The sequence below is a fragment of the Anomalospiza imberbis genome, chromosome 6, assembly GCF_031753505.1.
Source record: "Anomalospiza imberbis isolate Cuckoo-Finch-1a 21T00152 chromosome 6, ASM3175350v1, whole genome shotgun sequence".
NCBI lineage: Eukaryota > Metazoa > Chordata > Aves > Passeriformes > Viduidae > Anomalospiza > Anomalospiza imberbis.
This window is the reverse complement of record NC_089686.1, coordinates 26328769-26345808: the sequence shown is the minus strand read 5'-3', so window position 1 is coordinate 26345808 and position 17040 is coordinate 26328769. Positions and strand designations below refer to the sequence as shown.

Genomic DNA, 17040 nt, shown 5'->3' with positions numbered 1-17040 from the left:
TTCCCTGTCATCTGAAAAAAGAGCAAAAAACAAACCAACCAACCAAAAACTGGATGACAAATATGCTACACAAGCTTGGTACAGTAAATACTTATTTAGGACCTATTTAATCACAAGGGTGTTCAAATCCACATCTTTCACTTCCCAGAAGAATACTATAACCACTTCAAAATAAAGGTTTTCTGGAGTGAGCTGTATTCTGCTACACTTGTATAACTACTCAAGTAATAGCAATAACCAGTATTACTATTCCAGACTCATTTGGCCAAAGAAGTGGTAGGAAGAAAGAGCATAATTCTGGAGGCCTGTGATAAGAGCACTCATCTGGGAAGAATTCTGATAGTTTTTGGAAGGATTGCTTATGCATTTTTGAATGACTCATAATGCAACATGCTCTCACTGTCTCACTTTGTTTCATCCAATGAATCCTGATTTTTTTCTTCAATAGAGCTGTTGATTTAGCAGGAGGAGTTAAAGTCCCTCATTTTAGGAGTCAGTGGTAATCTTTGGAGCAGTGGAAGATGGGTATTTGAGACTCCACTGGCTGAGAGGCATTGAGAGACTTGTTCTCCCGTGTCTTTACTGAAGCCATGTTAAAACAGGCATCTCCTCTAGTCTTGTATCATAAAGCAAAAAACAAACAAAAAACCCCAAAACAAAGAATGGCACAGGGAGTTAAATTTGGGGATTCTGTCGCCGCTGTGATGGTGCGCTGAAGATTTTGAAGCTTGAATTTTCTTTGATGTAGGCATTTCTGTATGACCCAAAGTGAAGGGTTTGCGTCTCTCAGGCACACACAACAAAGAGGAAACTCTCCTATATCCCCTGTACTAGCTGACATGGTTACCTGCAGAGAGCACTTGTGTTTCAAATCCCACTTTAAGGTACTTGAATTACCTTGTATGGTGTATCTGGTACTTAAATGTCTAACTTACAGGCCCCAGGTATCACAATAAATAAATAAATCTCTCTGGTAGTGTCCAAATTAGTGAATGCAGGAATATGTCAGAATTCAGAGGTATTTGGTCCTGCTGTCATCACAGAGTTGTCACCTTTCTTCTGACTGGGGGGGTCCCATGGGGTGAAAACAGTGCTGAGGCCAGCTCAGACCAGGTTTCTACCTTAAATGAGCGAGGAACCAGGGCTGTGCACACATGAAGTTTTCACTTGACACACTGTAGGTGCAGTTTTATTGAGGAAGGTCCTCAGTTTCCATAATTGATAACTTTCCATTTGCTTGTAGAGCTTGTAGCTGGAGAATGATACTAATTTTTTTCTCAAACCTGCAGTCTCAAATTACTGTTGAAACAATTTTCAAAACCAAGATTAGCTCAAAGCTATGTAGATGTTAATACTATAAAAATAATAACATAAAATAATTCTCTACTCAGTAGAATATTTATTTTTAAAAATCACAGCTTAAAATTCTGCATTTGAAAAACCTGTAAAATTTCTCAAATAATTTATCCTTACTCTGTTGAAATACCATTAAATTACAAGGGGAAAAGGTATTAATTTGTAGAAGATACAAAAGAATCTAAAATGTGTTTTTATTCCAGAGAACAGGGAGGGGAAAAAAAAAGAAAATTGGTGGGTACTGTTTTGTGTGCAATTCCCAAGTATATTTTAAAAACAACATTGAATTTTTATAGCCAAATTATATTTTCTGCTAACGGGGAGCTGGGGAGGGATGAATAAAAGAATGATTGACAAATCTTTTAGGCCCTGATTTTACAAGATGCTGCGCACCTCCTGATTGCTGCCAATCACTTTCATTTTCTTTCAGTCGATCCGAGAACATATGGCATTATTCAGATGGTGCTGAGCACCTTCAATCACAGTCCTCATAATACCACAACATCCTCATTCTGTGCAAATGTGAGAATTGCTGTTGACATTTTAAATTGGAGGGTTATTTGGTCTTTGTCTGGACAAACTCCCAGCTGACATAAATGAATGTTCTGCCTGAAGAAGGATTGCAACAGTAAACAATAAATAATCAATTGTATAAGCACTACTGTATATATACAAACTATGTGAAATAGCAACTTAATTTATAAAATTCCATACCTCTTCCACTTTTATTTGATGGGGAAAAAGCACCATTCTTGTGGAGAATTGAAGTTTAGTTTACTCTCAGTGCAAATTTTGAAAAGTGGAAACTGTGGGTGTTATGTGCACAAGGCAGTTGATTTAAAGAGATCAGAAAAGCATTTAATTTAAAAATAAATTTTAAAAAATCAATTTCAACATACTGATTTGTCCTGCATTACAGTTACCTGTAGAGATCCTCTAGTCATGTCTATCTGTTTTTGATGCCTCTACAGAATAACTGTCCAGCATCCTCTGCCCAACCAATCAGAATGTAGGAAAATCTACCGATATGACGGAATCTACTGTGAATCTACCTACCAGAAGTATGTTGAAATCTGTGTGAGTCTTGCCTCTAGCTCGTGCATTTAGTGCTCGTGCTCTCCTGCTATTCCGAAATTACACGTGTGTTGAAACTGTACACTTGTGTGCAAAACCTCTACAGCAGGGACAGAAGTATGTTGTTTAATTCTTTGGGATTGTGCTCTAAAAGCTGAAAAGCAAATAAAAAACCCTAAGACTTTTCTAAATCTCTTAGGTATGCTTCTGTACAGTGCAATAAACAAGAGTGTACATGCTAGAAAATCTAGGGAAAATGTATTGCACAGGTGCTTCACATCTTAGGGATTTGAAAGGTGTGTTATGTATAAATTAGCTGTCACTTTTTTTCAGTCATGTAATGGAATGATGAGTTGTAATTTGCATAATCCTTTAAGAAGTCAAATTATACTGTCATGTAGCAGACTTAACATGCTAGCTAGGATTTCATAGCTTTGCAGCTAATTAGTATGTACCTTACAGGACAGTTAAATTGAAGTTGAGTCCTCTTTTCTTTGCAGTCATTTGCCTTTGTCCGTTGCCCTAACAGAGCCCGCTTTTGTGCGTAACTCAAGATCATTACTGGTTCTTCTGACAAAAATGCTATTGCTCTGGGCAGGCAAATGCAAAGGGCTTGACTTCTGTTAGTTCTGCAAGCAGCGAAGTTTCTATTTTACTGCAACAAGGATTTAATTATCTATTTCAACATAGAATGGAAGAATATATATTTGATGGGTGTGTTGCAGATGATTTTATATTAATATATTGCAAATGCATTATGAATTCTCTGTTATCTTGCTGGATTTTGAAACTGCATTCTGTCACTTAGTGTTTGCTTTTCATGCTCCAACTATATTCCTGTTTTGTATACCAGTGTTACCATTATTATCCTCTGTATAACATTTCATTTTCTGATAACCCCTTAAATTCTAAAAATTAGTTGTACTTTGTATTAAAACAAAATGTTTCTTTGGCAAGGGCAATCATACTCATTACAGTTTTTTAGATCATATTCTCTCATTCCCTCTTTTGATTCTATAACCTGCTGCTTGTTTCCTGAATCTTTTCTCTTAGTAATAGGTGCAACCACATCCGTAAAAGCTGTTTCTTCGATGTAAATGAGGACTATTGTCTTGGTTTACAGAAGTAAGAGGAAAAGAGAAATCTAAATTTATCAAAATAGTTACAGCATCAGTGTCACTTGGTGAGCCAAAATGAAAATCTGACCTCTTGCTTGGCTTTTTTTTGTGAGTGGCTACTTTTGGTGTGAGATATGACTTAATCCTGATATACATGGACATAAACACTTTCTGAACTTTTTAAATTTTTCGTGGCTTTTCCTTTTTATCTCTCTAAATAATGGCAGTGTCCAGGGTAACTGAAGCAGTCTACATCTAGTATGATTTTAAATGTCACCACAGAACTTAATTTCAGTGTTTTTGCTTCTCTTGTAAGTTCAGTAAGCATAAAAATATATTCATTTATTTAAACATATGAAACAGATTTGTTGTACACTATTTATATCAGTTTTTAGAACAACTTCAGGATTTTGAAACTTTGTGGAAATAAGAAAACTTGGCACAGTTTGCCATGAGTGTTAAATATGGTGATGGCTTCACTCTGAATGCTGTAATACAGCTTATTATCTTGATTTTGTTTTTTTTTAAATTAGATATAATTTATAGTCAGTATACTTAAAACCAGCTAGCTGTGCTGCCCAAAAACTGAAATAATTGATGCTCCTATGCAATTGCAAATAAAAATTGGCAAAATTTTTTTTGGGAAAAAAAGAGTCAAAATCCAACAATCAGACTGGCCATGAAACAATGTTGATTTTGCTTTGTTTTGTCATTCCTGAAGAGTGAATTCTCAAGTATTATAGACCAGTTCACATTACTTGTAAAAAACATGGATTATTTTGGGAAGCTTACAGCTAGATCTTTCTATAGAGTCCTTTTTGAGTAGTGAAATTTTCTCTTAGTTCTTCTTCTGCACTGCTTAAGGTCTTTCAGGCACTCTTCCTCTCTTCTTCCTAATAGATGTTTTTGGTAATTTATTACCATAGTAATTTATTTCTAAAAAAAGTTGCTGAAAACTGCTCACTAATCAAGACAAAAAAAAAATCCAAGCTATTTTCATAACACTTTGAAAGCCTTTACTCTAGTGTTTCAAGACATATGAACATTTGGTACTAGAAGTTCATGTGGATCTCATGCTCAGTCTCTCCCCTGATTAGGTTGGGAAAGGAAGAATGGATCTAAAAATGCCTCTAGCTGTTAACAGAAATGGCTGTGTGACTCCTTTCTCATGTCAGATAATTTTTGGACTTGAGCACAAAGCAGCAAACTGCTTTATTCTGAAAGCTAAGAGAATTTTTAAGGGCTTACAGACAGACCAGGACAGAACAGAGAATCATGGATTTTGGAGCTTGTATTTTTTCCCTCTAGTAATTTTAAAATTAATGAAGTGTTATGCAGATAATCTCTTCTGGACTTATTCTGACTATACCTGCTAAAAGTATGTTGTGTAAAGCTACTAAGCTATTGAAATTAAGATATTCTGATCCTTTCTGTAAAAATTTTAAAGTATTATACCGTGACTTTCTATGCCAAAAATACTTTTCAGAAAACATTTGGGGAAGTAACATTTATAAACAAATTTTAGTGCTAATACATACTGGAAATAACTGTTTGTAAAACTTCTTAAAAGTATAGATTAGTAAATACATTCTAGTACTATTAAAAATTGGAGATAGGTTTTGTGGCACAAGTTCTTGATGAGCTGGACTAATGATTATTTTAGCTAATATATATAGAAAGGGCAAAATAGTAAGTATTCTTTTACAGATTCCTCTAGACTCTTTATGATATTCTTGCAACTGAGTGTCACAGCTGCTGCTGGATCCCTCACTTAGAATAGACTGGAACATACAATTCCAAAAGACAGTGGCAAAAGGCAATGGATTCCTCCCCTCCTACATTGCCCCCACCTTGGTTGCCATGGGCCAAAAGGCAATGGATTCCTCCCCTCCTACATTGCTCCCACCTTGGTTGCCATGGGCCAGTGAGTTTAGGTCACTAAATGTGTAAATATGCTCTTTAAAAAGATCTAAAGTGAGCTTCAAAATCACTACAAATAATTTCTATGTTCACAAGTGGTAGGGACTTGTCTCAAGCTAGGGAGGTAAAACCAGAGGTCTGTCAGTTACTAGCCTGGAATACAGCTGTCCGTCAACTCCTGAAAATTTCTCCTTTTCCAGTCGCCCCAGCTGTAGCAAGTTATGTCCAGGCTCTTCTTTTGTGGTGTCAAACAAAATTGACAACAAAAAGAGATATTTCTTGTTCAATTCTAACTACTTCACTCTAACCAAACTGCCAAGGTTTTTCCCTCTGCCCAGATTGAAAAATCTTTCTTCTGCTTGCTCAGACAACCCTGGTTTGCACTCTTCCTCACCTATATGTCAAGCAGTGAACAAAGCAGAGCTTCTTGCCCATGCTCTCATTTTATTTGTTGCTAAATTACAAAGAATACTGGCATGTCAAAAAAGAGTGGTTTTGCTTGTCTGCAGGGGACCTGTTGAGTACAAGCAGAGGATATCTCAGGATTTTTTTGTTCTCAGCCTGGAAGCCACTTAAAAATGACCCTTCAGGGGTATCACCTGGGTGGCTGTTGTGCATCATCTCCCAGGCAAGAGTGGAAGAATCATCTCTACCTTAGTTTGTCCTGTCCATATTAAGGAGACTTAAAGGTCATGTCTCTCTTCAGGAATATAGAGAACAGGGAAGAGTTCTACAGTAAGCTATTTCTTCTGAAATCAAGAGCATGGAATAAATATGTAAGGAAAACACCTAGTTCATTTAAATCCCATAAATACAGCTATGGTCTTACTAGTCTTTTTATTTCTCATCAAGTTAGTGAAATGAACATAGGAAGAAGGCTCAGTGATTTCAGTCTAAGGGGAGCAACCTGTCCTGGAATGTGTAGCTTCATTACGTACAAATTTTCATCCTGAGCTTGTAAATGCTCAAAACATTCAAACTTGATGACCAAAAGTAAGCTCCTATCAGACTCCATGTTGAATCAAATACATAAGTATTTCTACAGATGAGAAAAGGAAGTGCAAGCCTAAGTTGTTCCATTCAGCCTCCAAAGTCTTGAATTCAGATTTATATATTTATCAGATTGATATAACAAAATCAAGATTAGTTTGCATACATGAGAAATATAATGGCCACACTAGTCAACAAATGAGAATATAAACCTTTTAACAGGGTCTCCTGGGGTTTCTAGTGAGGGAATTCAACCAGCTGCAGAACGTGGGAAGATGGGTGCTTGAAGTGATCTGCAGTGTCTGTCATTGCCTTAATGTGGACAAAGCTGTAAAAACCCTGCAGAAGAGGAGCTAGTGTTTCCAAATGGAGAGTTGTGTCTTTGTCAAAGTGGGTTAGAGCCCTTGCAGCTGGGCCCGCTGGTTCAGGTCAGTACAGTCATTTAAGCAGCATAGAAAAGCTGATGGTGGCTGAGCAATTTCTATTTTTCTCCATCCTGTTTCTTAGTTGTGGTGTGGCACATAAATTGTCTTAGAAAGACACAAGACTTTTCAGAATTTTTTTTTGTATATTCTGACTCATCTGACGCTGTATAGCTAAGGAAAAGATACACTAGTCTTAAACAATTATTTTAGCTCCAGTAAAAATATATAACATGTAAGACAACAGGACTATTATTCAGGCTAATGCTGTAGGGTGCATGAGTATTTTTTTCCAGCAATGGCTTCAGGATCCCATGTTTAGGAGTTAACTTGAGAGAGAACAACTGAAGAAGTTGCTATTTAGTTTGCTCTGCTCTAGTAAAACAGGAAGGAGAGGCTGCATCTTCCACAGTAGATTTCACTTTGCAGGATTGTTCCATCACTTCACAGCTTGATTTTACTTCTCACAATGTGACTTTAATAGGTGTATTTGAAGAAGACTCTAGGTATCTCCTCTTCATAAATTTAACCTCTTAGAAAATATGTAAAGCTTATAACCCAATTCATTCTCTATCAGCAAAAGGCAGAGAAGCCACTGCTATACTCATGTGACAAGCTTTTAACATAAGTCAACTGATCTTTACAGATTCAGTGTGAGGCTGCCTGGAAAAACTTCATCCCTGTCACCCCTGCCTATGTTTGCTCTTGCCTTTGTGTAGCATTGAGCATGTCTGTGGGTTCTCTGTTCTGAGGTGCTCCGGATGGCTTTTGCACAAGAAGAAATTAGCCAAATTTAAAACACCTCCAAAAGTAAGCCCTTACACATAAGACATGATTGGGTTTTCACTGGCTAAGAAATAAGATTAGCTGTGGTACTTTAAAATGGTTAATGTTCACTGGCTAGTATTAAGTTGAACCTCTAATCCTTGGCTGATTGGAGCATTTGCGAGAACAACACTCAAAAATTACCATTTTTTAGTAACAGAAATTTTGTCATATTTGATTATGATGCAGTTAGATGTAGCACTGGCTTTAAAGTTTTACTTTGAGATGATTGGGATATAGCCTGAATAGAGAGTAGGTGTGATGCATGCATACTACCTGAAAATCTTCTTCCACTGAAGAGTATAAGACCATATTTAGGTTTGCAAAAGGCTGTTCAGTCTATAGTTCAATACAAATTTAATTTTTGATTTGCAGTATCAAATTATAGTATATACTCAGAGTCAAATTCTGATGTGAATTTGGTATTGGTCAATTAATGAATTAGGCAATTACCTTCATTAAACTGTCTGGGTCTTCAGGTTCTGTAACCACACCCTTTCAATACAATATTAGTCACAGTTTGCTAATTCCCTGTTAAAGACAGGCTTTTGATATTGTATTGAAATTGCTTTTACACTTCCGCATTTCAGGGGTCTTTTTATGTTTTTTGTTTCATGGGGGTTTTTTTTTTTTGAGTTTTTTTTGTGCTGTGGTTTTGTAGTGCTTTGTTCTGTTTTTCAGAAGTCATTACTGGTGTTAGAAATGGAAAGACCAATTCAAATTTTCTGTGACTGAGCTATTCTGTGTATTCAGCAAGGTTTCACTTTTCCCATGCTCTTTCAGTAACTTGCTACTTTGCACAAATACAGAAGCATTAATATGAAGTATACCCAAAATATGGCTTGGGAAAGGAGAGAGAAGTTAATTTGGCTTATTAACAGCTTAAATGATCATTCCATAACTTGGGAAATAATTCTTCCACAAATATAAGGAGCTAGCTAAATACCTGCTGTAAAGCTCAAATAAGTGGCAGGAGTTGTGGTAACAAAGTTGTCCTGGGGCATTTTAAGTATGCTTTTGAATGATAGAGTTCAAACTTTTTGTCTTCATCTGCTTTAAAACAACAATATAAGATACTGACATAGTCTTGCAACTTCTACTTCATTTTAGGAGGAAAATGTTGATTATAAAAACTTCATATGAAAGAAAATTCTGCTTCTCTTTAGATGAACGGTACTTACTATTTGTTAAATATTGTTACCTTTTCTGTCTGAATTTTTCTAATTTTATGTAGCAGAAGCATGCAAAATCCAACATTAAGAAGCTGAAAAGTTCTCCTTTATTATTCATGATACTTCTCATTTCCTTCACCTCTCCACACCTCTCCATTTAAGTATCTGTAGACAGTAAACCAGTAATCATTCATCCTCCTCTTTGACATGGGTTTCTCATTTTTAGCAAGGCAAGTTTTCCAGAATTTGAATTCTTCTTGTAGCTGATTAAGGCTTTCTAGTTGGAATACTTCTATAGTCTTTTAGTAGTTCCTGTGGGAATGCTTGGGGATCACAGATATAAATTAGTACCATGTTGTTACATGCTGTTTGAAACAGACAGATTCTGTCTCAACACTGGTAGTGATTTATATGATCCGTTCCTATTGCTATTCTGTGTTTACTCCCTTGTACATCAAAGGTTTTTTTTTTTTCACTGCTCTAGCCAGGGTATTGCACTGTAGGCTAATATTAATTTGGTTATCCACCATCATCCATATGCCTCTTTCTAGCATAATGTCTTTGTTTGGAATGTGTGCTCTTAGTTATGAGATAGACAGCTTTGTGCTCAGCTGTGTTAAAACACATCTTATTCAGGTGAGCCCAGTCTACCATGCAATCTGTGGAGCTGACAACTCCCTGGTATTTACCATTTTATTATCTTTTGTGTCATCTGCAAATTTTACTGGGAAGGATTTCATGTTTTCTTTCATATCACTGATTTATTCTCCTGCACAGGTACTCCGTAGGGAATAAAGGGCTCATGGAGTTCTTTCCCTGCACAGAGTACTTGGGGTAGATCTAATCCATATATCAGAGCTGCTGGTCATAATGTCTGGGAGCAGATTAGGGCTGCCGGCACTGATGAGTTGCAACCAGGCAGGGGCAGTGAGTCATGAGCACACTCTTCACTTGCAGCAGTATGAGATGGCTGCAGCCTTCTTTCAAGTAATGTGAGGCTTGTTTCGCATAGTGATGTTGTTGGGATACAGAGACAATTCTCCTTTGAAAATCTGTGCGTTTGTTTGTAGTGATGGCTACTAGTGAATTCCCTCTTTTTTTTTTTTTTTTTTTTAAAGCTGATTCTGGAAACAAAGCTAGATTGTTAGCAAATGGTTATCAAATTGTTACTGTGTTTATCAAAAAAGAGGAGCAAGTAGGTAGTTTTTGGAAACCCTAAAATCTTTCATATTAGTTTTCTTACTTAATGAATTATTTTAAACTTCTTTTCCAAATGGTGCTTTTATTTAGAACTACATTTCTACTATTTAGAACTACATTTCTACTATTTCAGATTAATAGGAGATTAAATTATTAAATTAGCAAGCATAAGGCTTTATTGAAAAAAAAGTTCAGAGTTTACTAGAAATGGACCTTTCTGTTAACATTTTGTTCCTCGATTTTCTTCCACCTCCCAAAACGCGAACCTCAAAATTGTGTTCTAGATATTGGGTCTGTTTTTTTTAATTTGGCTACTTAGAAGCCCTTCACAGTGCTGTATCTTGCCTAATTTAAAGGCTAAATTGTTATATAACAATCAATGAGTTCTTCTACCTGGCCATAGGATTTTATGATGCAAAAGTGACGCAGCTCTCGTTTCACATCCAGATAGAGCCATATTGCTAAACTTTGAACTTATTTATAAAGAAACTGTTATCCTAAACATGCTAAAATTCCATTACGATAGTGATACCTATAGTCACTTTAAGTATTTAAGACTGATTTACTTTCTCTTTAAGATAAATAGTGTTCCAGTTAAAAAATGTGAATATTTAACAAAATATTTGCGTTGTGTCAAACTGGCATACAGAAAGCAAGACTTGTATTGCATTCTGTAAAACTTTATTTTTGTTGTTGTACAGATATTGTCAGGTGTTTGGTCTTAAAAGTTCCGTGTTCACACTCATGTGCACATATACAACAAAGAACGCGCACACTTTTGAAAAGAAAGAAAATTTAATAATTTTAAAGAAAGACAATAAAGCATACTGCTACCTGAATGCAATAGGAAGGTGAAAATTTTAAATTGTTTTAGGTATGAGGTGATTCTCTGTTGTTGTCTCAAAAAACTAACAAAAAAAAAACCCAACCCAACCCCAAAGCAACAAATAACAAGAAAACCACTGTATGATATGTACTAAAAATTATATAATTAATATTTGCCCTTAATTTCTGGCTAATAGGGAATAAATTTCTCATGGATACCAAACAATAAACTTGGTCAACGAGAAGGAATGACATAGTCTGTCACACTTCAAATTTTCTTCACACTGAGCAACAGGAGACCCATGGAAGGAGATACCTTTCTTTGCCTGTTATAGTTGCATTGAACTTTGTCTTATGGTTTCATAAGCAATGTTGGGTCTGTGCCATCTTTGAGATTACAGACTGTGGTGCAGAGTAGTTTAAGATGCTGTTTCATGTACCATTTAATCAGACTGCACTACTTAGAGTATGTGTTGTGTACTGGGAATAATTTGCGTGTAGTCTTTCCAGCTGCATCTATATAAAAGGTGAAATTCCCCTACCTCCGCACAAAAGTCAGCTAAATGGGCTGTGGGGAATGGAGCAGCAGTTGAATGAATTAATTTCATGTAGCTGTCCATAGCTAGCTGTGACACTGCAGTGTGTTTCCTCCACAGCTGACTCACAGCCAGAATCTGTACACATCTTTGTACAGGTCTTGTGCTGCTGAATTTCAGTGCATTGATCAATTGTCTCCTTGCCTAGAAGTGTCCTGTACAGTTTTCCACCCTTCTTGCTAAATTCCAGTGACTCATTTACTGCCTGGAGCAGTAGTCGTGCAAGCCTTGTGGCTGCACTGGACTTCAGTAATTATGGTTATTACCCTTGATACCTCTAAGATCATTGCTGTTAGGAGAGGCTACTGTCTGTGTCACAGTCCTCTTCTGCATATCCTTTCAAGTAAGCCACTACATCCTTCTTCATATGGCTGGAAGAGAGGGGCTGTTGTGCAGCTCCCCTTTCCGCTGTAGAAAATCTGTCATTGCTGGCAGTGCTTTCCACTGGCAATTCTCAGTGAGGAACATAAAGATGGTCCCGGCACAGGGAGAGAGCACAAATATTTTCAAGCTGTAAAAGACTTTGTGTAACAAGTCAAACTGCTGGGTGCAATGAGTTTGGCAGCCTGGTAGTCCTGGGACTGCGGGGAAGCATCACAGGGCTGCAGACACTCTCTGCACTGCGCTGTACACTAGGCAGCCTGTCAGCTGTGTAACAGTGACCAGTACTGATCAATGGATTGGTTGTAACCTGCTTTGGTATAGCATGTACCATTGCTTTGTCTAGCAGTATTTTCTTTTCATCAAGAATGCTGCTGTGCTCTACATTTTGAGCTAGATGTTATACTAAAAAGGGCATTCATATTTTGCTAACTTGGCAGCTTGAATGGGTTTTGTTATTTAGTAGGTGCAGATGGAAATACTGAACTAAGATTAAGAGCAGAATACAAGCCATGTCTATAGTATATTTTGGTATGGCTTGATCAACTGGAGCTATCTAAGTGATGTAGTATCCCACTTGGACAAAGATCCATCAGCAGAAACCTCTACACATATACTATTTTACTTGCAAAACTGTTCTTTTACTGATATTGCTTGTTTTGCTAAAAAGTGATGACTTTCCTGTAAGAGAAATTGCTGATCTTTGCTGATATAGCTGATTACATGCTTAGTGCTTTGCCACAGTGGTGTACCAAGATTGCTCTATTGGCAAAATGCTCCTAATGCCAACCTCATCTGATTTTAGTAATTCACTATTCTTGATTTCAGAGCTCGACAAAATAAGACTCCTATTGTAGAATTTGAAGGGACATTAGTTGCTCCTTTACTCTGTAGAGAATAATCATTGGGATAAAGAGACTCAAGAGCTGTACTGCATTTAAAAATCAATCCTATTTTTCATAATATAATTAAATTTTTGTCATTTCAGATATTCTTGTTGTAGACTTGCATTAAGGGTGAGAAACCTAATGTTCTGAGTTGCTTGACGTATTTGACATATTTTACTTATTTCACTTTTGGTCTCCACAGAATCCTGCTGATGGTGTGATTTGCCTGATTGTGACAGTGCTAAATCTCACATGGTTGATCTCCTTTGCCTTGAAATCAAATGATGTAAACAAAAACTTTCCAAATATATTCTGATCTTTTTCAGCCCCTCAAAATCTCTCAACCAATACTGCAGTGAAAAGCCTGGCAATCAGAATCTAGTCAGGCACAATGCCTCGCTGTGTGCTTTGGGCAACACCTAGATCTGATCTGTAAGGGAGCATTTTATGGTTATCATAGCAGGAGGCCTTCTTGCTTCCTGGGGCAGCAGCTTTTAGAGCTGCTGCATTGCTGCTTGATTACTGGTGATGGTTATGTTACATGCTGGACCCAGCGTGACTGAGACAGTTCTGATTCATATCACTCTGGGGAGCATCAGGCATGTATCCAGACCATGCATCAGCATCAGTGGTGACTGTGGCATTGAAATTGCTGGAAAAGGCATGGAATCAGATAATCATCCATAAAGGAGTACTACTGAATGGCTGTGAAGTTCACAGCTGGTAGATTTGTATCTTATGGGATCATGGTACTGTGTAATAGGCAAAAGCTCTTAAGTTTATTAAACAGGTTAAGGCAACTTCATTAGGTAGGGATTTTTGCATTGTTGGTGTTGGCTTATTTTTACCTCACCTCTTCACTAAGTGCATTTGAAAGTTAGAAAAAAAAAATAAATTGTGTGATGTCAAAAGAAGAGCTAATCAACTGCTCCAGGTCTAGGTTGTATTTTGAAGGTTAAACTGAAATCTAATTGTTGACATTATCACTAATGGAATGAAATACATTCCAAAATGTAGAAAATCACATTAGCTCTTCTGAATTTTTTACACTCCAAATTTTTCTGTTTCTCTCGCTCAGATATTTTGATGCATTCCTGCAGCAATACCTATTTCACGAGAATAAAACTAGTCCAAGCAATGAACTATTCATCCTTACCCCCAGTTTACACCAGATACAATCTATTTAAGTTGAAACCAAGGGACACATTGTCTGCCTTAACTTGAGGGGGACTTTGCTCTTAGAATCTTTTAAGAATTCACAAGGGGGATCAAATATGTTATATAGATGTTTAGGGAATTTTTATATGGGAATTGGCTAACTCTTTAATGCATTGGCTTTTATTAGAATAAACCCCCCTTTTCTCAGGAGCAGTTTAAGAAGACTGTGACCTTCTCTGAGCTTACAGGCTTGTAGAGCCTCCTGAGTTGAGTGCTTTTCAAAGGATAGTTAGCAGTGGCCAAACAGATCCTGCAAATATCTGTATGGGGACTTGGTGGCACAGCAGCCAAGTTGCAAGTTGGAGTTTTGGTGGGGTTTTTTTTGTGGGTTTTTTTTTTTTTTTTTTTTTACTTTCAGCTGGAGAACACCACAGTCCTGATGTGTGTGGTCTCACTCCTGAGTGCTGATGAACACTCTATCCATGTGCTGTTGGGGTGTTTACCATAAGCTGGAGTGTGGCAGAAAATGCTGTTCAGTGTCAGGCTCTGCAGAGGGGAAGTAGGGCTTTATAGGGCTCCTCTGCTCTAAGGGTTGATGATCTGCACGGTCCAAGTACACTTGCTGTAAATGTAAGACTTAGCTCTTTACAGATACATATTTGATAAGGTATTGGTGATTTGGTGAAATATAATAAAATTTATTTTGGTGTGTAGCTTTTAGATAATTATTGTTTTAATTTTTCCCATGTTCTTATCTAATACTAGTTTGTAAATCTTAAAGTAAATAAGCGCTTACTGATGATTATTGTGTCTCCTGTTTGTACCCACAATACAATATTTATGACTTTGTACTTTGACTTGCTTTGATTACTGTTATGTGTAGGCATTTTTGATTGACAAACAACTAAATTCAGTTTGGATGACTAAATCCAATGTATGCAAATATCAGCCCTCTATTGCTATGTTTAAACAAAATTTTACATCTGCATTAGAATGAAAAACATAGTTTGAGTTGATACAGGTGTTGCATATTGCATGAAGGTAGCAAGATGACATTAAGAACAGAAAGTTATTTTATTTTAGGCCAAATGCAGTAGTAAGTATAAACCAGAATTATTTCCTTCCCCTCTTTATGCTTGTTTTGATACTGCAATTCTCCCCACCACTAACCTACATGACTAAATATTCATTGCAATCCCTATAGTTTCCTCTACCACTGCTTGTATTCCTGATTTCTTACCTCCAGCCCTAGAAAGATGGCTACTTTCTTTGTTGGGGCAGGGACATCTCTCTGTAGAGCTTTAGGGAGTGCTTGGATGGGCAGATCAGTCCCTGGTAGTGGTTTTAATGTACAAGCCAACAATGCTTCCCCTGGCTTGAGGCTTGTGTTTGGGAGACCACAGTGTGCATTCCAGATGACACTGCAAACAGTTTCTGCCAGGTGAAAACAGGTAAATATAATGAAGCAGGAAGGTAATTAGGGAGCTGTTCAATGTAATTCGATTACGGTCTCAGACGCAAGGGACCTTTAAAAAAATGAGTTAAAGCATAAATACTGGTGGTACAATGTTTGTTATATGGTAATGAACAATCTTCTCAATAAACATATGAAAATTTAGGTCAGAGTTGTAATTTTTCACCACACTGGTGAAAAAAAGATATTGTGGTAGAATGAACTATCATGTTATTGCTTACAGATCTTTCTGGGCAAGTGGTGTTTCAGTGGTGTATCTGAAAGCAGATTTAGAATGTGAAAATCATGCAGGTTTTTTATCCTTGTTCTAGTCAGATGAAAAATATGCCCTTGATTTGTATATGTATGACACAATTTTCTCCAAACATGTTCTGCTGTGTGATATCAATTTTTGTAAGTGTGCAGTGTGTTTTTTCTCTGAGCCTTTTTTTAACCCCTTTCACCATATACCCACCATTTTTCAAGAACAGCAAGAAAAAAGTCTGAATACCTTGAATAATTTTTTTGGTGTCATTTAAAGTCTTCTATGTCCTTAAACCCCAACAATCTGTTTTCTCTCTCAGTAATATTTCTTGAAAACGAAAAACGCTGTCACACTTACACTTTTTAGTTCCTACCAGAATAATTGGGTGACTTTTCCAGAAATTCTTTTTTCAAATTGTCAGAGGAAGATTTGATTTAATACAAATTCAATAAGATCCATCTTCCTTGAGATTAATAGGTCTTTAGTAGATAGTTAAAGGTAATAGCAGCTACTATTTCAGTTGCCATAAGGCCTCTTATTTGCCTTGTCTTGCATAGTCACTAATTCCTGGGTGCATAAAATCCTATCTAGTTGGAACAGTAGCATTTTACCTATTCCGCCAACTCTCTCTTTTCGTAGCTATTTGTCATAATACAGTTAAAATAAGGCTGTATAAAATATATGTAGCATATTAATCAAAGAATATTTGTGATGGAAGGCAGTTCACTGTTTGCAGTTTAGAAATTCAGTGTAAATGACCAGGTATTTAGGATGAATGCCATCTGGATATGTGGGTGGATCACCATTTGAGTCTTGCACTGCTTAGCTAATTGTGTCTGCAGACATGGATGAGTTTGGTTGTCACACTGGTGTGCACATGTATATTTATACAGGAACACACCAACATGTGTGACAGAAAAGTTGAATCATTCCTATTTGATTCATAGCTTGCCTATATGAAGAGAGCTCAGACGAGCAGAAAAAAAGGACATCTGTTAATTCCAATTCTTTAAAACTGTAGAGCCAGGGACACTGGCTTGGACTTGAGAGGGTTGAGTGGTAACATGCTTTCTGAGGCAAATGAAACTTGTGCAAGGTACAGGGGCAGGGTCCCTGGTTAGCTGCAAGTCAGCTGAAGTAGAAGAAATGTGGCTGAAAAGAATAGCACAGGCAGTGGCTGATTGTTGTGTTGGTGAGGGGACAGAGGCAGGTGTGGACAGTCCTGTGGTCCTTAAAGGGTACTGCTTGATGCTCAAGCAATTCTCAAGGGTGATGGGGGAACTTAAGAACTTTATTGTCCATAGCCTTGTGTGCTAGGAAAGTAAAGGGTACTTTGGAACACAGGGAAAAATCTGTATATCTTTTGCTTCAACTTCTGCGTATTTCTTCCGGGAAAGG

At 37.0% G+C, this 17040-nt stretch overlaps 1 protein-coding gene across 12 annotated transcripts in view; it reads left to right on the top strand.

The window, feature by feature from the left end:
* The window catches only part of NPAS3 (neuronal PAS domain protein 3), a 597093-nt gene that overhangs the window by 83060 nt on the left and 496993 nt on the right, over positions 1-17040 (top strand). For 7 of the 12 annotated variants that reach the window (XM_068192942.1, XM_068192939.1, XM_068192944.1 and 4 more), the window contains exon 2: positions 2328-2417. The exons of 4 other annotated variants lie outside the window; for them this stretch is intronic. In XM_068192942.1, coding sequence (XP_068049043.1) covers positions 2328-2417 — 90 coding nt within the window. Of the gene's footprint in view, positions 1-1838; positions 1879-2327; positions 2418-17040 lie in introns of those variants that run through there. One more of the 12 variants, XM_068192951.1, reaches the window with a different exon arrangement.